This window comes from Rhinopithecus bieti, unplaced genomic scaffold, assembly GCF_001698545.2.
Source record: "Rhinopithecus bieti isolate Rb0 unplaced genomic scaffold, ASM169854v2 scaffold_26532, whole genome shotgun sequence".
NCBI classification, from domain to species: Eukaryota; Metazoa; Chordata; class Mammalia; order Primates; family Cercopithecidae; genus Rhinopithecus; species Rhinopithecus bieti.
Window position 1 is genome coordinate 81,361 of NW_016812934.1, and position 27,856 is coordinate 109,216.

The 27,856-nt window shown below is 48.0% G+C and overlaps 2 protein-coding genes across 6 annotated transcripts in view; one reads left to right on the forward strand and one right to left on the reverse strand.

The window, feature by feature from the left end:
• On the reverse strand, positions 1–27,270 carry DRC10 (dynein regulatory complex subunit 10). 4 transcript variants are annotated; one of them, XM_017847325.1, is made up of 6 exons: positions 27,179–27,270; positions 26,802–27,035; positions 11,863–12,684; positions 5,128–5,361; positions 2,075–2,146; positions 1–449 (listed from the first exon to the last, which is right to left on the reverse strand). In XM_017847325.1, the coding sequence occupies exons 3-6, from the start codon at positions 12,589–12,591 to the stop codon at positions 135–137; spliced, it is 1,350 nt and encodes a 449-aa protein (XP_017702814.1). In that variant the 5' UTR covers positions 12,592–12,684; positions 26,802–27,035; positions 27,179–27,270; the 3' UTR covers positions 1–134. The 4 variants fall into 4 exon arrangements, with proteins under 4 accessions (XP_017702814.1, XP_017702817.1, XP_017702815.1 ...); XM_017847328.1 differs by lacking the exon at positions 2,075–2,146; XM_017847326.1 differs by lacking the exons at positions 26,802–27,035; positions 27,179–27,270 and adding an exon at positions 26,685–26,789.
• Positions 27,135–27,856, forward strand: part of TPCN1 (two pore segment channel 1) — a 74,692-nt gene continuing 73,970 nt past the window's right edge. Inside the window, exon 1 of one of the 2 annotated variants that reach the window (XM_017847321.1) lies at positions 27,135–27,316. The gene's annotated coding sequence lies outside the window, so the exon portion shown is untranslated. The remainder of the gene's footprint in view (positions 27,317–27,856) is intronic. The other variant, XR_001880528.1, reaches the window with a different exon arrangement.

Here is a 27,856-nt window from a genome sequence, read left to right on the forward strand (position 1 = left end):
TGCAGCTTCAAATACTTTTTAATTTATTAAATAAAAACATCATGAAAGCCATGAATCTAGTGCTCTCTATCCCGGTGGCTTCCTGGCCTGGTCTTGGGGAGGATAAGGGTCAGTAGCAGGCTGGGGTGGAGAGCTCATTTCTTGCCTTTGCCCTTCTCCTTGCCCTTCTGCTTGCCCTTCTCCTTGCCCTTTGCTTTGCCCTTGCCCCGCTTCTTCTTGGATCTGAGCAGGGAGCGCACCAGGTATCCCTTCCAAAAGGCCTGGATTAACGTGGCCGCCCGCACCATGCGCACCATCTCCTGCTCCGCCTCCATCCTTTTCTTGGAGTTGATCTCTCGCTCTTCCCGGATCTGCACAAACTCTTCCACCAGCACTTTGTGCCTCCACCTCAGCTCCTCCAGAGTGATCTTCTCCTCCCTGTGAACAGCTTCCAGATCCTCCAACTCCTCCTGGGGCGAGGGGTGGGGCTGGGGTCACCATGCATAGAGCGCCTCCTCCCACCCTCCTTCCTGAGGCCCCCCACCCTTCCCAAATGGGCTTCTGCCCCAGCGATGCCCCTAAGCTAAACTGTTCAGCATCTCGGTCCCAGTGAGGTGGATGGGGAGAGGGGATGGGCTCCATCCCAGCTCTAGGAAAGACCCCACTGAAATAATTTCAGGAACAGGAAAAGAACACGGGCTTGTGAGTTGGGCAGACTTAGTTTTAAGTCCCAGCTCTGCCACACCTCAACTGACTTCACCTTTCAGGCTTTCGTTTTTCCTCATCTGAAACATGGGGACGATTCCAAACCCAGGGGCTGTTTCTAGGATTAAATGACCGGATGGACACAATGTACTGGACATGATGCCAGGCACACAGTGGGGACACAAGAAATGGAGGCTGCTGCCATAAAAGCAGTCTGTTCCACAAGACACCAGAGGAGAAGGAACTTTCTCAAGCCTCAAACGGAGTTCCAGAGTTTTTCCTTATGTCTAACCATAGCCTCTCCTGCTGTCATTTACACCTGTTTTCCTTCCTTCCACTGACGTTTACCCAGCATCTACAAAAAGCAGAGCACTGCCAGAGATCACAGAGCTGGGTGGACAAAGTCCCTGCCCTCAACCAACCCACAGCCCTCATGCAGCCCAGAGAAACGAGAGTCCCAGGCTGCAAAGCTCCCCTCTCCAGGCCCTGACGGTTGCCCGGGACAAGATTCTGACTTGCCCTTCTCTGAAGATACACCTGGCTTTGGCTCACTCCGGCTCATGTTACCTCCAGTGCTCCCCAGGCCTCTCTGGCCTCTGGGTTGGAGCCATGGGCCACCAATGTTATCCCAGCGCTGGGTGAAGGGTTTGGGGGTGTCTCGATTTGAAGGTTCTCACCCCCTGAGCACTTCCTCCAGGCCAGACCCTATGCTGGGCACACACACTTGCAGCTATGGTGTCTCACCCAATGCCCGCCAGGGTCCCAAGATGGTAATTACTGCCTCTGCTAATCAGATGCAGAAACGGGCTTGGGAAGGTCAAGTACCTTGCTTAAGGCCACACAACTGGCACATCTCAGGTGCTCAATAAAAACTGGCTGAGTGACTGAGTGACGCGGTGGAGGCAGGCTCCCATCTGAGTCTGTGGGGAGGAGCCCCAGCTTGTGGGGGTGCTGGCAGGAGCCCATCCAGAGGAGTATAGGATGTGGACACTAGATGGAGCCATGATCATTAGGCCCAGTGTCAGGCCCTTCTAGCCAGTCGCTTTTTTTTTTTTTTTTTTTTTTTTATAGAGACTGGGTCTTGCTCTTTTGCCCAGGCTGGTCTTGAATTACTGAGCTCAAGCAATCCTCCCACCTCAGCCTCCCAACGTGCTGGGATTACAGGCATAAGCCATCACACCTGGCCTTGCAGCTTCTGGCTCTTTTCTTTCCCACCTCTCACTCTGCCCCAGGCTGGACAAACCCTTTAAACAGAGGCAGGTGTTCCCCGCAGAGAGGCTCAGAAATTTGCCCACTCCATGGACCATCCCAAGGCTGCTCTTCCCATCCATCCCATTCCTAGAAGGTCTTGGGAAAAGCACGCAAGAGAGACTTATTCAGCGACAAATACCTGCTTCTCACCCATCTTTGTATCATATTTCTGGATCCAGTTCTCGATTTCCGTTTCTACTTTATATTTCTTCTAGAAAAGATCCAATTTGTCATTGTTTGATGGAATATATTAACAATCAACAGCACTGAGCACTCTGTGCATCACCAGGCCCTGTGGCTGGTGCTTGACATGCCTCGCCTATTGAATCCGCACAAGGAGGTTCTCTTTTCTCCATTTCACAGGCAAGGAAACTGAGGCTCAGACATGCTATCTCACTTGCCCAAGGTGACAGAACTAATGGGTGGCAGAGCCTGAATTTGAAGCCAGCAGCCTGGTTCCAGGACATCCTAGGCAGAGGAAGCAGCAGGTGCAAAGGCCCTGAGGTAGGAACAAGCTTGTGTTGTTTAAAGGACAGAAATCGGCCTGGCGTGGTGGCTTATGCCTATAATCCCAGCACTTTGGGAGGCTGAGGCAGGCAGGTCACTTGAGGCCAGGAGTTTGAGACCAACCTGGCCAACATGCCAAAACCCCATCTCTACTAAAGATACAAAAATTAGCTGGGCATGATGATGCACGTCTGTAATCTCAGCTACTTGGGAGGCTGAGGCAGGAGAATTGCTTGAACCCAGGAGGCGGAGGTTGCAGTGAGCTGAGATCACGCCACCACACTCCAGCCTGGGTAACAGAGCGAGACTGTCTCAAAAAATAAAAATTTAAAAAAAAAAAAGGACAGAAATCGAGTCAGTGTGGCTGGAAGGGAGTGGCAAGGAGGGTAGTGGTCCCCAACAAGGTCCAAGGGAAAGGCTGTGTTACAGAGGGAGTGTCAGCAAGAGGAGGCTGTATTCTCAGGAAAGGGTAAGGTAAAGCCACTGGGTGATATAGAAGGAGTGGAGGGACATGATCTAATCTTGTTTTTAAAAGATTATTTCCACCATAAAAAGCAATGAAGCACTGATCCATGCTACAACATGGGTGAACCTTGAAAACACGGTGCTAAATAAAAGATTCCAGACACAACTGCCACAGAGGATTCCATTCATATGAAGTGTCCAGAATAGGTGAATCCACAGAGACAGAAAGCACATTAGTGATTGCAAGGGACAGGGGTAAGAAGAGAATGGGGAGTAACTTCTTAACGCATATGGAGTTTCATTTTGAGGTGATAATGTTTTGGAACTAGATAGAAGTGGTGGAATTGGGGTCGCACAACTTTGTGAATATACTAAATGACACTGAATTGCTCATTTTAAAATGGTTTCATATTATATAAGTTTCACCTAAATTAAAAATAAACAGGCTGGGCCAGTGGCTCATCCCAACCATTTGGGAGGCTGCGGTGGGAATAGGAGAATTGCTTGAGGCCGCAAGTTCTAGACCAGCCTGGGCAACATAGCAAAACCCTGATTCCACAAAAATTAAGAATTTTTTTTTCTTTTGAGATGGAGTTTCACTCTGTCGCCCAGGCTGGAGTGCTGTGGTACGATCTCGGCTCACTGCAACCCCACCTCCTGAGTTCAAGCAATTCTCATGCCTCAGCCTCCCAAGTAGCTAGGATTACAGGTGCACGCCACCATGCCTGGCTAGTTTTGTATTTTTAATAGAGACAGGGTTTCACCACATTGGCCAGGCAGGTCTTGAACTCCTGACCTCAGGAGATCCGTCCGCCTTGGCCTCCCAAAGTGCTGGGATTACAGGCGTGAGCCACCGCGCCTGGCCAAGAATAATAATTTTTAATTAGCCAGACGTGGTGACATGCCCCAGTAGTCCCAGCTATTCACGAGGGCTGAGATGGGAGGATCGCTTGAGCCCAGGAGTTGGAGGCTGAAGTGAGCTATGATCACGCCACTGCACGCTGGCATGGGTGACAGAGTGAGACCCTGTCTCAAAATCAGTCAATCAATCAATCAACCTCTTAATCCTACAGAGCAAGAGCGCTTAGCTTGGGCACCATGGATAGGCCAGCTTCAGGGGGCCTGGGCTCCCCAGGGAACTGTCCACTAGGATGTGTATGTGCATCTGTGCCTTCTTGCTGGGGGAGAGGCCCGTGGCTTCCATCAGATGCTCAAGAGTGTGACACTAAGAGACTGGGGACAAGTATTAAAAAGGGTGCCTTTTACGAGGACAGAGATTTGGAAGTTGGGTGTGTGCTAGGCCTGGGTCTTGGCTGAGATGATGAAGGAGAAGGCAAATGAAGGTTTTGGGTTTTTCTTAAGAGACAAGGTTTCACTCTCTTGCCCTGGCTGGAATGCAGTGGCGCAGTCGTGGTTCACTGCAGCCTCCAAACTCCTGGGCTAAAGTGATCCTCCTGCCTCAGCCTCCCAAGTAGCTGGGACACATCACAGCGCCTGACTAATTTATCTTTTATTCTTTTCACAGACAGGGTCTTGCTGTTGTCCAGGCTGGAGTGCAGTGTGTGATCACAGCTCACTGCAGCCTCCGCCTCCTGGGTTCAAATGATCCTCCCACCTCAGCCTCCCAAAGTGTTGGGATTACAGGCATGAGCCACCTTACCCGGCCAGAAATGATATTTATTGAACACCTACTATGCACCAGCTCTCTCACCACCATCTCATGTAATTCTCATGTAACAACCATTAAGACCAATGTTAGCATTTTCATTTCCAAGGTGTGAAATCGGCAGCTGGGCAGGAGTTGAGTAATTTGCCTGAGCTTCGTGTGCTACTTCTTCATTCCTTTGCATGGCACCCAGCCTCGGAAGATGTGGGTATTATCCCTGTGGGGTCTGAGGAATTGAGGAACTTGCCCAAGGTCACAAAGCTGGCATGCAGCAATGCTGGGACAGGGTCCCAGTTTCTCTGTCCCCCATCCCCAGGCCTATGTGTTGCCCCTTCCTGCCTCCCAGGAGACATTGACTCGGATTTGGGCCTTCCCTGCTCCTGTGCCCTTCCCCTCCACCACGCCACTTCCTGAGTAGCTGGTGCAGCCCTGCCCTGCCCAACACTGCTGGACCTCCAGGAGTGATGGGACAGTCCCACCCGTCCCCCGCCCCAGGGGCCCCACCGGCCCATCCTCCCTGCTTCCCGCTTCCCGCTTCCCACTTCCCGGGGCACCTTCCTCAGCGCCTGCTCCGCCTCCCGGTTCTCCATGACCAGGTTGTAAAACTGTGACTGCAGCTGCAGGATCTCCTGCTGGATCTTGGCTACCCTGGCCTGTGATGCCCGGAAATCGGCTTTCTGCTGCTTCTCGGCCTCCTGCTTAGTGCGAAGGAGGCTGTTCTCTGAGAACTTGAGCACCTGGTGCAAGTGGTTTTTCAGTTCTTGGATCACAAAGTTCTCCTTTTCCACCTGAGCCAGGAACAGAAAGGGCTCTGTTAACACCTCCATGCCCAGCCAGGCACAGTGGCTCATGCCTGTAATCCCAACACTTTGGGAGGCTGAGGCAGGTGGATCACCTGAGGTCAGTAGTTTGAGACCAGACTGGCCAACATGATGAAATCCCATCTCTTCTAAAAATACAAAAATTAGCCGGGCATGGTGGTGCATGCCTGTAATCCCAGCTACTCGAGAGGCTGAGGCAGGAGAATTGCTTGAACACGGGAAGTGGAGGTTGCAGTAAGCGGAGATATCACACCACTGCACTGTAACTTGGGTGACAGAGTGAGACTCCATCTCAAGAAAAACCCTTCATACCAACTGACAGTCATCAGAGGCTGGCACCACTGCATCCTCCCTCAGGGCCAGGCATGCCACCTGGGTTATTATCTCTCTATCACACCCCCAACCCCACAGTGGAGGTCAGGGACAGCCTGATTACAGACAAGAAAGCTGAGGCTCAAGGAGGTGGCTTCATCTGTCTGGGGCTGCCCAGCTCAACTGGGGCCTGAAGCTAGGTTTGTCTGACCTCGAGCCCACGTTCTCGGCCACCACTTTCTATTACCTTGCACGAATGAAGGGTACAAGCTTGTTGGATTGAGGCCACAGGGGAGGACTGGGACAGCAGTGATGCTCCTCCTGGGGACACAGGAGGGGGGGCCCAGCTGGCAGAGACACTTGATGGGGTACATGAAGGTGTGCGATGAACGCAGGCTGCAGGGATCACCAGCAGGCTCTCTCTTGAGGGCCTATGCCTGGCTTGTCCCCTGCCTTGGGTGGATTCTAGAACAGGAATGGGGGTGGAGGATGAGACAGTTTTGTAAAGAAGCTCTCAAGGCTTCTCATATACACTAGAGTCTCCCTCTGAGCACAGTGGTGCTATGGCTGCTCACGTCACCATCTTGGGCTTGGGTCAGCTGGCAGCAGGCCTGCCGGGCATCTGCTCACTTCCTGCGCACTGGGGGCAGGGAGGCAGCATCTTTGGGGCAAGCCCGTCCTGCAGGCAAGGCTTGAGGCACCAGGTGCTGGAAATATGATCGGCAGTCAGAGCTCTCCTTGTAGACTCCCTACACGTGCCTGATTGGTGTCTCCCCTCATTGTACACTGAGGTTCAATGACATGAAATTTGTCCACCTGGCAAAAATGGCATTTGACCCCAGGTCAGTCCAAGGTGAAGCCCCAAGCTGGTTCTAGCACCTGAATGAGACCAGCAGGGCCACCTGTGTCCCTCTGCCTATTCCTAGATGATGCCCCTTGCACCTTACAAGTAACCTCACTGCCCGAGGGCTCAGCAGCCTGTCCTCTGTCCACTCAGCAAGTATACATCATGCCCCTCTTTTGGACAGGCTTACTAGGGACGCAGTGGCAGGCTGAAAGAGACAAGGTCCCCTTTTCTTGTGGGGGAGCCAAACCTCTCAAGACCACACAAATCACACACAGATATGTTATCCACAAAGTTGGGTGAATGTTACCAACAAAGTCACATGAATGCTTTAAAGGACAAATTCAATGAGAAGTGCCCAACCCAGCACCAGGGAGGAGGGTAGTGAATAGTTTCCCAGGGCCTTGAACCTGTCATGAGTGGTGGGGGATAGAAACAGAAGGGCCTGTGGCAGTGCAGCCTGGCTATCCCCCATGTCTGCTCTCCCCAGAGAGGCTGTGGGGTAGAATGTGGAACATAACACGGCCCCGGTGACAGGTGGTGCTAGCACCTCTCTCTGCTGGGTGTGGCTACAAGATGTGCGTGGAAGATGTGTGTGGAGGAAGACCTCCACGTGTCCTTAAGGGGCAGAACCAAGCCCTCTCCTCCCCTTTCCTCCTTCCTGTTGGCTGGACCGGGGACCACATGATGGGGAAAGCTGGAGCAGCCATCTGGGCCCACAGGCAGAAGTCCCACGTGGGGTCAGCAGGGAAGTCACATCGAAGAAGCCAGACCTCTGACAACTTGGGGAGCAGAGATGCCACACCAGCTCCGGTATTTCCACTACAGAGAAATACATTGCCGTCTTAACTAAGCCAAAGATATTTTGGGTGTCTCTGTTATAGCAGCCAAATCTGTACTCACACATCATCTCACAGGATTTTTGTAAAGATTTAGAGAGAAAATGTATGTAAAACAAAATACACTGTATGTGTCCAATATGACAATTATTATTAGGTTTGGGATCATGCTACCGTTTCTTTTTTTTTTTTTTTTTTTTTTTTTTTTTTTTTTTTTTTTTTTTTTTTTTTTTTTTTGAGATAGGGTCTTGCTCTGTAGCCCAGGCTGGACTACAGTGGTGCAATCTTAGCTCCCTGCAATCTCTGCCTTCTGGGCTCAAGTGATCCTCCCACATCAGCCTCCTGAGTAGCTGGGACTACAGGTGTGCACCACCACACCCAGCTAATTTTGTCTTTTATGTAGAGATGGGGTTTCACCATGTTGCCCAGGCTGGTCTCGAACTCCTGAGCTAAAGTGATCCACCTGCCTTGGCCTCCCAAAGCGTTGGGATTACAGGCGTGAGCCACCACACTCCCATTTCCCTTCTTAAAAATTCTTCTAGCTGGTGTGATACGCCTATAATCCTAGCTACTCAGGAGGCTGAAGCTGGAGGATCCCTTGAAGCTAGGAGTTCAAGACCAGCCTGGGTAATAGAGTAAGACCCCATTTCTCTCCTTTCTTTTCTTTTCTCTTTTCTTCTCACCCTTTCTTTCCTTTCCTTCCTTCCTTTCTTTCTTTCTTTTAATTGAGACAGAGTCTCACTCTGTCACACAGGCTGGAGTGTGATGGCGCAATCTTGGCTCACTACAACCTCCACTTCCTGGGTTCAAGTGATTCTCCTGCCTCAGCCTCCCAAGTAGCTGAAATTACAGGCATGCGGCACCATGCCCAGATAATTTTTGTATTTTTAGTAGAGATAGGGTTTCACCATGCTGGTCAGGCTGGTCTCGAACTCCTGACCTTAGGTGGTCCACCCGCCTCGGCCTCCCAAAGTGCTGGGCTTACAGGCATTAGCCACTGCACCCAGCTAATTTTTTGTATTTTTTTTTTAGTAGAGACGGGGTTTCACCATGTTGGCCAGGCTGGTCTTGAACTCTTGACCTCAAGTGATCCATCCACCTCGGCTTCCCAAAGTGCTGGGATTATAGGTGTGAGCCACCACTTCTGGCCAGAGACCCCATTTCCAAAAAAAGAAAAAAAATTTAATTAGGCATGGTCGCATGTGCCTGTAGTCACAGCTACTTGTGAGGCTGAGCCAGGGGGATTGCTTGAGCCCAGGAGTTCAAGGCCAGCCTGGGCAACATAGTGAGACCATGTCTCTACAAAAATTTTAAAAATTAGCCAAGAGTGGTGGCGTATGTCTGTAGTTTCAGCTACTCAAAAGGCTAAGGCAGGAGAATCATCCAGGAGGTCAAGGCCACAGTGAGCTATGATCGTGCCACTGAACTCCAGCCTGGGTGACAGAGCAAGATCTTGTCTCTAACACTAAAAACTTCTAGAGACCAAATTCCTTGATTAGGTCTCGAGGCCCCGTGTGATCTGTCTCCTTCCCCTGCATTCCCAGCCCATCTTTGCCCCTTCCCTCTGGCTCACTGGCATTCTCTGGGTTTCTGAACTAGCCAGGCTTATTCCTATCTCATGACTGAGGTACACTCTACCCTACACCTGGAACAGGGGTTGGCAAACTATGGCCCACAGGTCAAATCCAGCCAGTCACTTGTATTTGTAAGTCAAGTTCTGTTGGAACACAGCCCATTCATTTACATATTGTTTGTGGCTGCTTTCACCCTATAACAGCAGAGCTGAGTTGAGTAATTGCAACAGACCATCTGGCCCACAAAGCCTAATGTATTTACTATCTGGCCTTTTATAGAAAAAGTTGCAGCCAGGTGCTGTGGCTCACACCTGTAATTCCAGCACTTTGGGAGGCTGAGGTGGGAGGATCACTTGAGACCAGAAGTTCAAGACCAGCCTGGCCAACATGGCAAAACTCTGTCTCTACTAAAAGATACAAAAATCATCCAGGCATGGTGGCACATGCCTGTAATCCCAGCTACTCGGGAGGCTGAGGCACGAGAATCACTTGAACCTGGGAGATGAAGGCTGCAGTAAGCTGAGATCACAGCACTGTATTCCAGCTTGGGCATAGACTAAGATTGTCTCAAAAAAAAAAAAAAGTTTGCTACTCCATAGCTTGGAAGGTTCTTCCTCACTGTACTTGCCTGGTTCACGCCCTCCCATTCTTCGTATCTTGGCTTCAATGTCCCTGACCCTTTTGGTATAAGTTGAGTTCTCCTGTAACACTCCCTTATAGCACATTGTCCTTCTCAAAACTGTAATTAAATGAGTTTTTAATTCCTACCTTCCTTACTGTGAACTCCATGAGGCTGGAACCACATGGGCTTATTTATAAGACCTGGTACCTAGTAAGTACTTACAATAATTTGTGGAGTAAATGAATTAAAAAAAGAAAGAAAGAAAGAAGGAAAAAAGAAAGAAAGAAAGAAAGAAAGAAAGAAAGAAAGAAAGAAAGAAAGAAAGAAAGAAAGAAAGAAAGAAAGAAAGAAAGAAAGAAAAGAAAGAAAGAAAAGCTATTTAGGCCAGGCGCAATCCCGGCACTTTGGGAGGCCAAGGCGGGCAGATCACTTGGAGTCAGGAGTTCAAGACCAGTCTGGCCAACATGGTGAAACCTCATATCTACTAAAAATAAAAAAATTAGTTGGGCATTGTGGCAAGTACCTGTAGTCCCAGCAACTCGGGAGGCTGAACCAGAAGAATTGCTTGAACCCAGGATGTAGAAAATGAAATAAATAGAGGTTCCTCTTCAAAGGGACTTTCCTCCCAGTCTAATTCAGAATAGGTAGTAACCTCTCTTAGAACCAAAATTTACTCAAAGACCTGTGCTAATATTCTTCAATTCAGCTAGCTATAATAAAGAAATCAATAGGCCAGTCGCTGTGGCTCACGCCTGTAATCCCAGCACTTTGGGAGGCCAAGGCGGGTGGATCATGATGGCAGGAGATCGAGACCATCCTGGCTAACATGGTGAAACCCTGTCTCTACTAAAAATAAAAAATAAAAAATAAAAAATAAAAAAAATTAGCCAGGCATGGTGGCAGGCAACTGTAGTTGCAGCTACTCGGGAGGCTGAGGCAGGAGAATGACATGAACCTGGGAAGCAGAGCTTGCAGTGAACCGATACCGTGCCACTGTACTCCAGCCTGGGTGACAGAGCAACACTCCATCTCAAAAAAAAAAAAAAAAAAAAGAAAAAAAAAAGAAATCAATATACTATGTTCTTAGCTCCCACATTTTAGCTTAGATATTTGCCTTGGCATACGTGAACCGGTCTGAGCAAGCATTAGGTGATAGCCTACTCCTCTTCCTTATTTGGAGGTGTTTTTCCCTCTCTCAGCATTCCAGAAGTTATTTCCTCTCTTTCTTTGTTCCCCTCTGCCTTTGCCTCTTTTGGGAAGTTCTAAGTTGCTAGCCAATCGGGTTGAGTACAGAATGTGAGGTCCCATTCCAGGCAATGGAAACTGCACACAGCAGAGGGTGGATGCGTCAGGTTATAAATGACCCTGTCTCTTTTGTTCATGTGTGTTCCCATGGGAAGACTGCTAGCAAGCGGCACCCTTTCTGCAGAAAGTAAACTAGCCTTGCTGAGAGATCCTTTGTCTCAGTGTTGATTTTGGTGACACCAAGTACGCATTCCCAACACGGGAGGTGGAGGTTGCAGTGAACCAAGATGTTGCCACTGCACTTTAGCCTGGGTGACACAGCAAGACTCCATCTTTAAAAAAAAAAAAAAAAATCATGGGGGAGGCCAGGCACAGTGGCTCATGCCTGTAACCCCAGCACTTTGGGAGGCCAAGGCAGAAGGATCTCTTGAACCCAGAATCTCGAGACCAACCTGGGCAACGTAGCAAGAGCCCATCCTTACAAACAATCAAAAAATTAGCCAGCCATGGTGACACACACCTGTAGTCCCAGCTACTTGGGAGGGTGAGATGGGAGGATTGCTTGAGCCTGAAAGATGGAGGCTGCAGTGTGCTGTGATCATGCCACTGCACTCTAGCCTGGGTGACAGAGTGAGACCCTGTATCAAAAAATCAGTCAATCAATTGGCCAGGCACAGTGACCAGCACTTTGGGAGGCCGAGGCAGGAGGATCACTTGAGGTCAGGAGTTCTAGACCAGCCTGGCCAACATGGCGAAAACCCATCTCTACTAAAAATACAAAAATTAGCTGGGCGTGGTTGCGTATGTCTGTAATCCCAGCTACTTGGGAGGCTGAGGTGGAAGAATCGCTTGAACCCAGAAGGTAGAGGTTGCAATGAGTCGAGATCATGCCACTGCACTCTATCCTGGACAACAGAGCGAGACTACATCTTAAAAAAAAAAAAAATCAATCAATCATTGAGGAAAAACCCAACCAACAAAAAAGATTTGTGTCACTCCTTCAGTAATTTCAGCAGTACTATGAAATAATACCTCTGCATTCCTGTTCTTCATTCTCTCCGCCAATTCATTTTCAAGAGTATCGATGATTTGTTGGTTATTACTATTCTGTCTATTGATATCCTGTATGAACTGGGCCTTATCCCTCGCTTCCATGGGACTAGTGACTAGTTTTTCAAACAGGAAACCACGAAGCTCTATTAGGCTGTCAATAAAATTCTGGGCTTCTGCACTTCTACTCTGCATCTGCATCTGCAGGAGCCTAGCAGCCTGTGGGTTGCTGAGCAAGAGTCTCAGGATGTTCTTGGTGGAGTCTTTGATCTGCTGCATAAGTGGTAAGAGGCTGGATTTCTGCAGCTCTATGGAAAGGAGGCGGTCTCTGAGCCACCCTTCCTCCTCAGCCTCTTCCTGCTCCTGCAGTTGCCTTTCTTTCTCCTTCAGGCACCTGATGTTTTCCAGGAGGACCTGGCAGAGATCCTCGTGCTCTCTCACTGCCCTCATGATGTCTTCCCCCAGCATCCCCTCCACATCCTCTCTGTTGGATGCCACATATGACAGCAGGGTCACCAGCTCCACCTTGTAGATTGCCTCATCCAGGATGGACATGATCCTTTTGGCCTCAATGGTGGTGAGTTTGGTCCTAGAGGGAACCAAGGGTTTTAGTGGGTCAGCTGGCCTGTTAGATGGGTCTGTCTTTGGCCCTATTCTGTTGATGGCAGGGGCCTGATACAAAGGGGCCATGGCAAGAATGTCTAAAGCCATCTTGTGAGCAGCCCTCTGTGCCTCTGTAGGTCCGCAGAGATGGAGACTTCAGTAGACTACTTGGGTCTCATGCTTTTATTGTCTCTGGCCATCCTGCAAAAGGAAGAGGTAGGTGTGAGTGTAGCTGTGCTGACATCTGTGTGGTTAGTGTGGCTGCAGAAACCACAACTGTTGACATTAAGAGTTCATCTTAGGTCCTCTGTCGCTTTTACACAGAACCTTTCTCTGGAAGCAGTTTTCAGCTTTGTGAGGGTGTTAGGGCCACAAGGGCAGGAAGACCAAGCCTGGAGGTGTCTCAGGCACATGTGTCAGGCAGGGACTAGCCAGGAAGACAGATGCCATTCTAAGGATTTAAAACCAGAGACTGGTTACCTCAGTGATGGGAGAGTTGAGAGGCCAACCAGGGGAAGACAAAGCCATCCCACAATTGTCAATGGCAGGAAGCCACCACATGAAGAGGTGGTGAGCCTGGGGCCCAGGGTCACCCAGGGGAAGCTTGAACTACAGCCATCAGTTCCCAGAGGAGCTAGAGACATTGCCGGAAATGCAGGTGAAAGAACGGTGGCAGTGGGGGAGGAGAAATACCCTGGTTTCTCTCTTTCTACTGCCCTTGGCCAAAACCAGCAGGAAACCAACTGACAAGGGAGCCTGGGCAATGGAACCGCAGGCATCAGCCTGAGTCTGAGCAGGACAGGGACAGGGCAGATAGTGGTTAAGACTAACAGGACTAGGAATGGCACATTTTCACTGATTTTAAAGTTTTTTTTTTTGTTTTTTTTGAGGCAGAGTCTTCCTCTGTCGCCCAGGCTGCAGTACAGTGGCACGATCTCGGCTCACTGCAACCTCCGCCTCCCAGGTTCAAATGATTCTCCTGCCTCAGCCTCCTGAGCAGCTGGGACTACAGATGCACACCACCACGCCTGGCTAATTTTTGTATTTTTAGTAGAGACAGGGTTTTGCAATGTTGGCCAGGTTGGTCTCAAACTCCTGACCTCAGGTGATCCACCTGCCTTTGCCTCCCAAAGTGCTGAGATTACAGGCCTGAGCCACCATGCCCGGCCATTTTTAAGTACTGATTTTAAAAATTGGTGGCATGGATGGTGGTGAAATACAATTTTGAAATACAATTTAAAAAACTGTTTCACTAAATGCGATGTTGCATTCTGAATTGGATTCTGGAGTGGAAAAAGCACATTAGTGGAACTGGAGAAATCCATATCTAGTCTAAAGTTTAGTTAATAGCATTGTACCAACATTAATTTTGTAGGCACTCTGTTACCCTGGCTGGAGTGCAGTGGTGTGACCATGGCTCACTCCAGCCTCAACCTACTGTGCTCAAGTGATCCTCCTGTCTCAGCCTCTCAAGTAGCTAGGACTACAGGTGCTCGATGTCTGGCTAATTTTTTAACTTTTTGTAGGGATGAGCTCCACTATGTTGCCCAGGCTGATCTTGAACTCCTAGGCTCAAGCAATCCTCCTACCTTAGCCTCCTAGTGTTGGGAATACAGACATAAGCCACCGTGACGGGCCTAATTTTGTGGCTTTCACAAACACATCAAGTTTATCTAAGATGTTAACATTAGGGGGAGCTGAATGGAGGGCATACAGGAACTCTCTGTACTATCCTTGCAACTTTTCTATAAATCTACATTTATTACAGAGTAAAAAGCTTAGCTAAAAGACTGTTTCAGGCCAGGCCTGGTAGCTCACACCTGTAATCACAGCACTTTGGGAGGCCAAGGCAGGCGTATTACCTGAGGTCAGGAGTTCAAGACAAGCCTGGCCAACATGGCGAAACCCCGTCTCTACTGAAAATACGAGAGAATGCCAGGCATGGTGGTGCATGCCTGTTACTCGGGTTAATCCCAGTTACTTGGGAAGCTGAGGCATGAGAATCTCTTGAACCCAGGAGGCGGAGGTTGCAGTAAGCCAAGTTTGCATCACTGTACTCCAGCCTGGGCAACAGAATAAGACTCTGTTTCAAAAGACAGATAGATAAGTAAATAAATAACTGTTTCAGAAAAATCTTTAGGGCAGAGATCAGTAATTTATATCGCTTTCATAGTACCATAGCTAAAAGTACTAGCTTTGCACAGCCCCACTTGGGTTCAAATCCTTGCTGGGGGTCTCTGGGCTGCTCATTTAATCTTCCAGAGCTTGGGCTTCCTCAGATGTAAAACAGGAGTCCTCAGGATCAATGAGAAGCTTCCAGCACAGGGCCTGCATGCTGTAAAAGTTCAATAAATAACTAATGGCCGGGCGCGGTGGCTCAAGCCTGTAATCCCAGCACTTTGGGAGGCCGAGACGGGTGGATCACGAGGTCAGGAGATCGAGACCATCCTGGTCTACACGGTGAAACCCCGTCTCTACTAAAAAATACAAAAAACTAGCCGGGCGAGATGGCGGGCGCCTGTAGTCCCAGCTACTCGGGAGGCTGAGGCAGGAGAATGGCGTAAACCCGGGAGGCGGAGCTTGCAGTGAGCCGAGATCCCGCCACTGCACTCCAGCCTGGGCGACAGAGCGAGACTCCGTCTCAAAAATAAATAAATAAATAAATAAATAAATAAATAACTAATAGCATTAACACAGGAAAACGAAAATCCCAAGTCCAGGACTTCAGTGATTTCTCATGCAACTATCAAACGAATACCTGCTGCCTTGGCCAGGCACAGGGGCTCACGCCTGTAATCCTAGCACTTTGGGAAGCTGAGGTGGGGGGATCGCTTGAGCCCAGAAGTTCAAGACCAGCCTGGGAAACATAGCAAGGCCCCATCTCTATAAAAAAAAAAAAAAAAAAAGAGAACACCTACTGCCCAGGATGTCTGCCCACCCACCAACACCATGTCTCAGATGGACACCCACCATAACATCCCCATCCCTCACCCTGATTCTTCTTCTTCTCTTCCCCCTTATCCTGTTTGTTCTCCAGGTTAAGTATCAGCATATGACATCCCTATATACACCTGTTTATTTGTTTATTGTCTGTCTTTCTCCCCTCTCCTAAGAAATAAAGCACCAATGAAAGCTGTAAGTTACTACTTACAGGTTACCTGTGCCACTTTTATTTTCATATTGTCTGTAGATGTGAGAAATGTTTTGAAGAAAGAATCATTAGGACTTGATGAGTGGAAGAGTTTTGAGTTTGGGTGACTGGTAGTGAAAGATGGGGCCCTTAAGAAACTATGGCAGAAATTGGGAGAGGAAGTTTGGAGGGGAGAACAATGAGCTCACTTTTAAACTCAATGAGTTCTAGTTGCCGTACTGCAGTGGACAATGGTGTCTTGGCCTTCCCATGATCCATTTCCTCTTTTTTTTTTTTTTACACAGGGTCTCACTCTGTCACCCAGGCTGGAGTGCAGTGGCACGATCATGGCTCACTGCAACCTCGACTTCCTGGGCTCAAACAGTCCTCCTGCCTCATGCTCCCGAGTAGCTGGTACTATAGGCACGTGCCACCATGCCCAGCTAATTATTGTATTTTTATTTTTGTAGAGATAGGGTCTCGCTGTGTTGCCCAGGAGAAGGAAGTGACACTTGAAGCCACAAAAGATATCTTCAACTCACCAAACCAAAGAGCACACCAAGAGAATGGCAGGGAATCAAAGAAACACCTAAAGTGACTAAGAACGAAAAAGAAAGGCAGGCCAGATCAGGTGCTAAGGATGTTTAGTTCCTTGGCAAGGCAGAATGGATTCAAAATCAGTCCAGGTGTCATGGTTCACGCCTGTAATCCCAACACTTTGGGAGACTGAGGCAGGAGGATTGCTTGAGCACAGGAGTTTGAGGCTGCAGTGAGCTATGATCAGGCCACTGCACTTCAGCTTGAGCAACAGAGTGAGACCCTGTCTCTTAAAACAAAAACAAAACAAACAAACAAACAAAAAAACAACCAGAAGCCCTTTTGGGAGCAGAGGACTGAGGATTATCTTCAGTCACTTTGGTTCACACACACTTCCTGTTCCCTAATGAATCTCATGAGATCCTTTGAGGCTTTTCCTGAAGACAAAGTTTTAGGAGACTGGGCATGGTGGCTCACACCTGTAATCCCAGTACTTTGGGAGGCCAAGGAGGGAAGATTGCTTGAGCCCAGGAGTTCAAGATTAGCCTGGGCAACAAAATGAGACTTCTACAAAAAGTTAAAAAAAAAAAAAAATTAGGCCGTCACAGTGGCAGGTACCTGTAGTCTCCGCTATTTGGGGAGCTGAGGCAGGAGGACTGCTTGAGCTGGGGAGGTTGAGACTGCAGTGAGCCATGATCGCACCACTGCACTCCAGCCTGGGTGACAGAGCAAGACCCTACCTCTCCTCTTTTTTTTTTTTTCAGCCAGAGTTTTGCTCTTGTCGCCCAGGCTCGCGTGCAATGGTGTGATGTTGGCTCACTGCAATCTCTGCCTCCCAGGTGCAAGCAGTTTCCTGTCTCAGCCTCCCCAGTAGCTAGGATTACAGGCATGCACCACCATGCTAGCCTAATTTTGTATTTTTAGTAGAGACAGTGTTTCACCATGTTGACCAGGCTGGTCTTGAACTCCTCAGGTGATCTGCCCACCTCGGTCTCCCAAAGTGGTGGGATTACAGGTGTGAGCCACTGCGCCAGGCCTAGATCCTATCTCATAAGTGAAAAAAAAGTTTTAGGGACAGCCATGGAGCTTTCTCAGCCTCTCCGAGGATGAAGGATCTTTGCCCATGGCCACAGGATGAATGTGAACAAGGTAGTTAATGAATGCAGTCCTCTCCATTATACCCCAAAGCTCTCAGGCATAAATCAAAACGCCTGAATTCTTCAGAGAATGCGACTGGAAATGCAACGTTATATGAAATGTTTCCAATTTGCTTTCAGCCAAATTACCTCTTTTGCTTTAAAGGGCAAACTTGTTTTCTTTGATTATGATGACACCCATCAGTTCTTGACAGCTCATTTTCGTGAACAAGAAAAAGCCCGTGGAACTAGGATTGAGGGGAAATGCATCTGACTCTGACAACAAAAATGACTAGAGAATCTCTTTTCCTTGAATCCTAATATGATCATTTCATGTCCTTTTTAATGCCACTAACCTTAATATTTAAATCATTTCCAACTTAGGCATCTCCTTTTAAAATTCCTGCCCTGAGAGTGAAGCAAATTGTTAATGGATGGGAAACTTTAATTGGATATTCCCTTTATTTGTCATTAATTCTGCTGATGAACTTTATAAATGGAAATATATCTTTATCATGCAAATTATACCTCATCTTCATTCAAACAGGCTTGTTGGATATTTTATTACTTTCACTCGTAGAATATTTTGAGGAAAAAAAAGATTTGAACTAAATTATATATTTTTCCCCTAGAGAGAAGGAAAAAACCCAACACTTACAACTACCCTACAAATCCAAACTGGCACGTGGAAAAGTCAGAGGGTGTTTAAAAAAAAAACAAAAAACCAAAACAACTGGAGTGTGGAAGATGGATTTCTCTCTCTTTTTAAATTTACTCTTAATTTAGGTTCTGGGGTACATGTGCAGGTTTGTTATACAGGGAAATTGCATGTCATGGGGGTTTGGTGTACAGATTATTTCATCACCCAGGTAATAAGCATAATACCTGATAGGTAGTTTTTCCATCCTCATCCGGATCTCATTTTAAGGAATACCATTTTAACATTAGCTAAGTAAGTTCTTGAGAACTTACTGTGTAGCAGACACTGTTCTGAATGCTATATATGAACTAATTCCTTTAATCCTTGCAAGAACCCTATGAGGTAGGTGCTATTACCTCTATTTCACAGATGAAGAAAGGGAGACAGAGAGAGAGGTTAGATGATTCTAGTTAGTTTACAGCTAGGAAGTGACAGAGTCAGCACCCCATCAGCAGTAGTCTGTCCAGTCTCTTGATTTTAAGATTGACTTCTGGCTGGGGGCAGTGGCTCACGCCTGTAATGCCACCACTTTGGGAGGCTGAGACAGGTGGATCACTTGAGGTCAGGAGTTTGAGACCAGCCTGGCCAACATAGTGAAACCCTATCCCTACTAAAAATACAAAAATTAGCTGGGTGTGGTGGTGGGCACCTGTGGAGGCTAAGGCGGAAGAATTGCTTGAACCTGGGAGACGGAGGTTGCAGTGAGCCAATATCGCACCACTGCACTACAGCCTGGGTGACACAGTAAGACTACGTCTCAAAAAAAAAAAAAAAAAAACAAGGTCTTGTTATGTTGCCCAGGCTGGTCTTGAACTCCTGGGCTCAAGAGGAATTTTCTTTTTACCCTCAGAAAGATCTCACTACCCTCTAAACCTCTAGCTTTCTTCCGAACTCTGTATGTTTTATCTGAGTCTTTCAAATCTAGACGGGGGAAAGGGAGGGGCTAGAAAGAAGCAATAGATTCATGATGAAACCTGCTATCTGAAGCAACTACTATACCGTAGGTGCTCAATAAAGAAATCACTGTTGCGGTTGGGCTCGGTGGCTCCACCTGTAATTCCAGCACTTTGGCAGGCCGAGGCAGGTGGATTACCTGAGGTCAGGGGTTTGAGACCAGCCTGGGCAATATGGCGAAACTCTGTCTCTACTAAAAATACAAAAATTAGCCAGGTGTGGTAAAACATGCCTGTAAGCCCACCTACTTGGGAGGCTGAGGCAGGAGAATCACTTGAACCGGGGAGATGGGGGTTGTAGTGAGCTGAGATTGCACCACTGTACACTCCAGCCTGGGTGACAGCGTGAGACTCCATCTCAAAAAAAAAAGAAAAAAATCACTGTTGAATAAATGAGATGGCAAACCCAGATTTACCAATAGGCCTGTCTCCTCACTGGGAGATGCTGGCATAATAGGATAATGTTGTTTTGCAAAATATATATGTCCTGAATTGGAGTCAGAAAAGAGAGTCATATTTTCTTTTTTTTTTTTTGAGACGGAGTCTCGCTCTGTCGCCTGGGCTGGAGTGCAGTGGCCCGATCTCCACTCACTGCAAGCTCCGCCTCCCGGGTTCACGCCATTCTCCTGCCTCAGCCTCCCGAGTAGCTGGGACTACAGGTGCCCGCCACCACGCCTGGCTAATTTTTTATATTTTTAGTAGAGATGGGGTTTCACCATGTCAGCCAGGATGGTCTCTATCTCCTGACCTCATGATCCACCAGCCTCGGCCTCCCAAAGTGCTGGGATTACAGGCGTGAGCCACTGCGCCCGGCCGAGAGTCATATTTTCATGATAAAACTGTAGGCCAAGAATTGGCCTATGAATTGTTTTGCATCCCTTTACTCAGGGCTTGGAATTTTTTAAATAAAATATTTAAATGTGGCTCAAGCCTGTTAATCCCAGCAACTTTGGGAGGCCAGAGATGGCGGATACGAGGTCAGGAGATCGAGACCCCATCCTGGCTTCAACACGGTGAAACCTCGTCTCTACTAAAAAAATACAAAAAACTAGCTGGGGACGCGGTGGTGGGCACCTGTAGTCCCGAGCCTACGAAGGAGGCCTGAGCCAGAGAGATTGTCAAACCGGGGAGGCAGAGCCTTGCAGTGAACTGAAGATCCGGCACTGCACTCCAGCTTAGCCCGGGCGACAGCGCAAGACTCCGTCTCAAAAAAAAAAAAAAAGATTTAAATGTAATTAAGTTTTTACTTTTTCATAGTTGAGTGGTTTCTTTTTTTGTCTTTCTGTGACTAGTTTTGAACTATTACCCAATCCTCCTCTCTCGTTCTTTTTGAGAACCTGTGTTTTACGGTTTATAATTGGTCTGTAAAAGATTCCCAGGCTAGGGCTGCAGCAGTGAAAGCTAGAGGTATTGACAGATGGGACCCTGTTTGTAATGCTGCCTGGGTGGCTGTAGGCTCTAGGATTATCTGGTGCTTTGGAGACAGAGGACACGGGATAGTGACTCAAGTTGGGAGGGAATGTGCCCCCCTCCCGGACAGATTTCTATGTTGCTGGTTATGATGAAATACTTTCCACTGGCCACAAGCTATATAGCCTTGGGTAACTCCTCTTGATCTTCTGGGGTTTCATTTCCTCATTACTGAAGTGGAAACTAAAAACACATTTGGAATGCAATTCCAGTGTCTCACCACTTCCTGGCTGTGTGGCTTTGGGTAAGTCGATGAACCTCTCTAAGCTTTGGTGTTCTACCTGTGAAATGGGGACACAGCACTGTTGTGGGAATGAAATGAAATCCTCGCTCAAAAGTGTTAAGCTTTTATGACTTTTAGTACTGCTTCAAAAATTATATGTTAATATCAACACTTTAATATTGCTTAAAATAGATGTACCTTTCAACAAAATAATATGGTATATGTTTTTGTGTCAAAGGCTTTATAAAGAGCCAAAACAGAAGCAGTTTTACTCCTTTTACTATTTCGTTTTTAATTTTGCTGGTTTCTGTATTATTCATGTTCTCCTGTTAGTGACTGAAGAAGACCGAGTTCCCCTTAAATCACTCCCTATTGTCCAGTCTCCCCTCCTTGTCAATCAGTTCATCAGGAATTTTAATTCCTCTTTTGGTTACAGTGTCACTTTAGAAATGACTAGTTATATCTAACTGTAGACAGTATCACTTTGGCAGTTTCAGACAGAAGGATTTCCTAGCAGTGAATTTAGATTATTCTACCATCAACTTCTCCAACTTGAAAAAAATATTTAACTACTACACACCTATTAGAATGGCCAAAATCTAGAACACCGACAACTCCAAATGCTGGTGAGGATGTGAAGCAGAAAACTCTGTCATTGTTGGTGGGAATGCAACATGGAGCAGCCACTTTGGAAGACGGTTGTTTTCTTACAAATTTAAACCTGCTCTTACTGTACGATCCAGTAATCACACTCCTTGGTGTTTACCCAAAGGAGTTGAAAATGCATGTCCACACAAAAACCTGCACACAAAAAAAGCTTATGGATATTTATAGCAGCTTCATTCACAACTGCCAAAATTTGGGAGCAACCAAGATGTCCTTCAGGAGCTGAATAGCTAAATAAACAGTAGTGCATCCAGACAATGGAATACAGGATTATTCAGCGTTAAAAAGAAATGAGCTGTCAAGCCATGAAAAGACGTGGAAGAAACTTAAATGCATATCACTAAGTGAAAGAAGCCAATCTGAAGAAGCTGCATATGGTATCACTCTAACTATATGACATTCTGGCAAAGGCAAAACTATGGAGATAGTAAAAAGATCAGTGTTGTCTAAGGGCTGGGGGAAGGGAGGGATGAATAGGCAGAATAGGGAGGATTTTTAGGGAAGTGAAAATACTATGTACCTTACTACAATGATGGATACCATCATTATACATTTATCCAAATTCACAGAATGTACAACACCAAGTGTGAACCCTTATCCCTTATGTAAACTATGGAATTTGGATGCTGCTGCTGATGTGTCAATATAGGTTCATCAGCTGTAACAAATGCACCTCTCTGGTAGGGGAGATTGATGGTGGTGCAGGCTGTTCATATGGGAATAGGGAGTATATGGGAACTCTCTCTACCTTTCTGTCAATTTTGCTGTGCATCTAAAACTGCTTAAAAAATAATATCTTAGGGTTGCAACCCTTTATTGGGCAGTGAAATCAATTTGCCGACGGGGACTAGTGTTAAAAATAAATGAAACAGGGTCAGGCACGGTGGCTCACGCCTGTAATCCCAGCACTTTGGGAGGCCGAGGTGGGTGGATCACCTGAGGTCAAGAGTTCGAGACCAAGCCTGGCCAACATGGTGAAACTCCGTCTCTACTAAAAATACAAAAATTAGCAGCGCATGATGGCGGGCACCTGTAATCCCAGCTACCTGGTAGGCTGAGGCAGGAGAATTGCTTGAACCCGAGAGGCGTAGGTTGCAGTGAGCTGAGATTGCACCAGTGCACTCCAGCCTGGGCAACAGAGAGAGGCTCTGTCTCAAAAACAAAACAAACAAAAAACAGCCTATCTCAAACCCCTCCTGCTCTCAGACACTAACGTATAATGTTCCTTTATGTCAGAAACCAACCCCCCATGAACAATTTCTCCCTGGATTAACAATTTCTCATTTTTAGGTCTTAGCTCAATGGCTACCCCTTCTCAGACAGGAACACACAACACTTTACAACCTGTGGAAACTCTCTCACCTTCCCTGCATGGTACTAATCACGCATGTAATTTTTTTTTTACAGCTCTATTGAGGTGTAATTTACATTACCATAAAATTCACCCATTGTAAGTGTAAAACTCAATGACTATTTTTGTAAATGTATCTAAAGTTGCCACATCAGTTTTAGATAAATCCTGTTTTAGAACATTTCTATCACTCCCCCAAATTCCCATGAGTTAATCTGCAAACGATCTCTGTTTCCACTCACATTTTTTTGTTGTAGTTGTTTTGTTTTTGAGACTGAATCTCGCTCTGTCGCCCAGGCTGGAGTACAGTGGCGTGATCTTGGCTCACTGCAACCTCCACCTTCCGGATTCAAGCAATTCTCGTGCCTCAGCCTCCCAAGTAGCTGGGATTACAGGTGCGCATCACCACGCTTGGCTAATTTTTGTGTTTTTAGGAGAGACGGGGTTTCACCATGTTGCCCAGGCTGGTCTTGAACTCCTGGCCTCAAGTGATCAACCTGCCTTGGCCTCCCAAAGTGCTGGGATTGCAGGTGTGAGCCACTGCCCTGGCCTCCACTCACATTTAACTTTCCTGGATAGTTCATATAAATGGGATCATGCAGTACGTAATTGTTTGCATCTGACTTTTTGCTTAGCACAGTGGTTTTCAACCTGGGGCAACTTTGCCCTCCAGAAGACACTTGGCAATAATTGGAAGATGCATTTGCTTGTCACAGCTGAGAGAAGCTACTACTGGCATCTTGTGGGTAGAGGCTCATAATACTGCTAAATATCCTACAATTGGCAGGATAGTCCCCCATAACAAAGAATTCTCTCACCCAAAATGTCAGTAGAGCTGAGGTTGAAAATTCTGCCTTTTTTTTTTTTTTTTTTGAGACAGAGTTTCCCTCTTGTTGCCCAGGCTGGAGTGCCATGGCATGATCTCGGCTCACTGTAACCTCTGCCTCCCGGGTTCAAGCGATTCTCCTGCCTCAGCATCCCGAGTAGCTGGGATTACAGGCATCTGCCACCATGCCCAGCTAATTTTTTTGTATTTTAGTAGAGATGGGGTTTCTCCATGTTGGTCAGGCTGGTCTCGAATTCCCTACCTCAGGTGATCCACCTGCCTTGGCCTCCCAAAGTGCTGGGATTTACAGGCGTGAGCCACCATGCCCAGCTGACTTTTTTTTTTTTTTTAATAGATAGGGTCTTACTCTGTCACCCAGGCTGGAGTGCAGCAGTGCAATCATGGCTCACTATAGGCTCGACCTCCCCAGGCTCAGGTGATCCTCCCACCTCAGCCTCCTGAATAGTTGGGACTACAGATGCATGCCACCATGCCTGGCTAATTTTTGTATTTTTTGTAGAGATGGGGTCTCACTTTGTTGCCAGGCTGCTCTCAAACTCCTAGGCTTAAACGATCGTCCAGCCTTGGCCTTCCAAATTGCTGGGATTACAGGCGTGAGCCACTGGGCCAAAAACCCTCGACTTAACATGTTTTTCAGGCTCATCCAGGTTGTAGCAATTATTGTATTTCATTCCTGTATAGAATTTTATGGCTGAATAGTATTCCATTCTATGGAAATATCATGAGTTGTTTATTCATTCACCTGTTGATGACATTTGGGTTGTTTCCAGTTTTGGGCTGTTAAGAGTGATGTTGCTAAGAACATTTATATTTAAGTCTTTGTGTAGACTTATGTTTTAACTTGGGGGGGGTACCTTCCTAAGAGTGGAATTGCTAGGTTACGTGTTTGTTTATTTTTCATTTGTTTTATTTATTTATTTATTTATTTATTTATTTACTTATTTATTTTTTGAGACAGGGTCTCGCTCTGTCACACAGACTGGAGTGCAGTGGAGCAATCTGAGCTCACTGCAACCTCCGCCCCCTGGGTTCAAGTGATTCTCCTGCCTCAGCCTCCCAAGTAGCTGGGATTACAGGGGCCCGCCAGCATGCCCTGCTAATTTTTGTATTTTTAGTAGAGACGGGGTTTTGCTATGTTGGCCAGTCTGGTCTCGAACTCCTGACCTCAGGTGATCCACCTGCCTGTGCCTCCCACAGTGCTGGGATTACAGGCATGAGCCACTGTGCCTGGCCTATGTTTAACTTTTCAAGAAACTGCCAACTATATTTCAAATTGGTGGTACCAATTGGTATTCTGCTGTACCTACCAGCAATATATGAAAGCTACAGTTTGTTTATTTATCCACATGATGATACTTGGGATTGTCTTTTTGATTTTTAAATGTCTACTCAACTCTTTTGCCCATTAAAAAAATTGAGTTGTCTGGCCGGGCGCAGTGGCTCAAGCCTGTAATCCCAGCACTTTGGGAGGCCGAGACGGGCGGATCACGAGGTCGGGAGATCGAGACCATCCTGGCTAACACGGTGAAACCCCGTCTCTACTAAAAAATACAAAAGCTAGCCGGGCGAGGTGGCGGGCGCCTGTAGTCCCAGCTACTTGGGAGGCTGAGGCAGGAGAATGGCGTAAACCCGGGAGGCGGAGCTTGCAGTGAGCTGAGATCTGGCCACTGCACTCCAGCCCGGGTGACAGAGCGAGACTCCGTCTAAAAAAAAAAGAAAAAAAAAATTGAGTTGTCCTCTTGAGTTATAAGAGTTATTTTTATTTTCTACATACAAGTCTATTATAAGACACATGATTTGCAAATATTTCCTCCATGTCTGTGTCTGAGCTGATCTTTTCATTTTCTTATGAAAATATCTTTTGAACCTCAAAGGTTTTTTTATATATATATATTTTTGAGACAGGGTTTTTTGCTCTGTGGCCCAGGCTGGAGTGCAGCAGTGCAATCATGGCTCACTGCAACCTCCGCCTCTTGGGTTCAAGTGATTCTTCCACTTCAGCCTTATTTATTTATTTATTTATTTATTTATTTATTTATTTATTGAGATGGAGCCTCGCTCTATCACCCCGGGGGGAGTGCAGTGGCACCATCTCGGCTCACTGCAACCTCCACCACCCGGGTTCAAGAAATTCTTCTGCCTCAGCCTCCCAAGTAGCTGGGATCACAGGCATCTACCACCATGCCCAGCTAATTTTTGTATTTTTAGTAGAGACAGGGTTTCACCATGTTGGCCAGGCTGGTCTCAAACTCCTGGCCTCAGGTGATCCGCCGGCCTCGGCCTCCCAAATTGCTGGGATTGCAGGTTGAGCCACTGTGCCCAGCCCTCAGCCTCATTTAATCATCACAAGAAACTCTCTATCTTCAGTAGGTACAAAGAGATTACATCTTAAGGACGGAGATGGGAGATAAATTCCAAAGTTAGGACAAAGGCAAAAGTGGTATAATAAAAATTACCTAATTTATTTATTTATTTGAGACAGAGTCCTGCTCTGTTGCCCAGGATGGAGTGCAATGGCGAGATCTTGGCTTACCGCAACCTCAGTCTCCCGGGTTCAAGTGATTCTCGTGCCTTAGCCTCCCGAGTAGCTGGGATTACAGGTGCACCAGCATGCCCAGCTAATTTTTGTATTTTCAGTAGAGATGAGGTTTCACTATATTGGCCAGGCTGGTCTAGAACTCCTGACCTTAAGTGATCTGCCCGCCTTGGCCTCCCAAAATACTGGGATTACAGGCGTGAGTCACCGCGCTAGGCAAAAACAACAACAACAACAACAACAACAACAAACAAACAAAAAAAACCTACCTAATTTAAACGCTGAAGTGAGATGGCCTGCTCACCGAGGAACGTATGGTCGTTGGGTGGCATGGGAGGGGACTTATAAACCCCCCTCCCACCCACAGCTCCCATGTTTGACTTGAAATAAGTTAACTACGATGTGACTCTGCTTGACTGGTGTCCTCCTCGTTTTAGGGATGAGGGAGTGGGGCCATGAAGTGGGCAGGTAGAAGGGGAAGAATGGAGGCCGGCTCCCTGCAGGCTGTGGAGCGAGAGGTCCAGACTGAGGCAGGGGCTGAGGGACCGGGTCCTGAAGCTGAGACGGGATCGCAGCGGGGGCTACCAATTTCTCAGGGAGCCAAAGGACATCGGGCTGAACCCCATTCCACCGATCCGCGACCCTTTCCCACCTGGTTACTCAACCGCTCTGACGGCTCCAGGTTTCCCTAGCCACAGTTACCACCACGGTCCCAGCGTTGCGAGGTTACCCGCCAATCTCAGACGGCGGGACTCGGTGTCTGACTGACCTTTCTTTTCACCATTCAATTTCTTGTTCCGCTCAATTGTCCCCACCTCCTGAAGTCTGACCAATCAGAAGCACCACCATTTTGACCTTTCACCAATGGAAAGACTCGGGACTCCCTCTGGGTTGGACTCAACGAGTAAGGCGGGGAAGATGGGAGGAGAAAGGGGCGTGGATTCCTCGTCCCGCCCTTCTTAAGGAGGCGGGCAGGGAGTACTGCCTTGGCTGCGGGCGAGACCTGCGGAAGGACGTGAGAATTGACCAATCAGAGCTCATCATGGTAGCCCAGTTAGCCAGTAGGACGCTGTGAAGGGGAAATGGGGCGGGGCCAGCGGGGTTGAGAGGACGGTAGGTGGCGGATGAGAGAGCTGGCGCAGCTACCCTGGTGGCGGTGGCTGAAGTGGCGGCGGCTGCGGCGGCTGCAACAGCTTCGGGCTCGGGGTTTTGGCGGCGGCGCCGGCGGGCTGGGCTGCGTGGTGCGGACCCCGGCGCGCGGTCCGGGTTGCTGGGGCGGCGCGTGTAAGAATCCGAGGGATGCGAGGACTTGGCCAGAGGGAGAGGGCAGGGATCAGGGGTCAGAGGGCGCGGAGTAAGGGGTTGCGGCGCGACACTCTGGTGTGGGAGGTGGGCTGAATGGGCCCAGAGAGGGCGCGGGGAAGTCTCCGCTGCGCTACTCTCCGTCCACCCCAGGCCGGGGCTTTGCACCCTCTCTCCTCGCCCCCGACTTCTTGGGGCGACCCTCACGTGGGCGCCCAGCCAGGGGCTGGGAGCACGTGGAGCTGGAGCCAGCGCTCCTGCCTCCTTCTTCCTCCCTCCCTCGCTCTTCTCCCTGGCGCCCTCAGGTGACCCCGCAGGAGTCTCGTGCCCGGGTCAGGCTGCCCCAGCGGACAGCAGGATGGCAGCTGGCCCTCTTCCCCTAGGCCCTTTCCCCAGGGCTAGCCATTTGGGTCCTCTGTAGAGACAGAAGCAAAGCCCGCGGAGGGAACACTGGACCAGGACTCAGGAGTCCCGGGTTCTAGCCCTGCTCCTGCACTGTGTGACCTTGGGCAAGTCTCTTCC

What these genes read in the sequence shown, in the direction of transcription:
- DRC10 (XM_017847325.1), bottom strand. Translation starts at nt 12,591, where the DNA reads ATGGCTTTAGACATTCTTGCCATGGCCCCTTTGTATCAGGCCCCTGCC. An exon ending in TGAAGAACAGGAATGCAGAG is followed by an intron (nt 5,362 to 11,862) that starts GTATTATTTCAT and finishes TTCCTGGCTCAG; the next exon opens with GTGGAAAAGGAGAACTTTGT. An exon ending in CAAAGATGGGTGAGAAGCAG is followed by an intron (nt 450 to 2,074) that starts GTATTTGTCGCT and finishes CCCTCGCCCCAG; the next exon opens with GAGGAGTTGGAGGATCTGGA.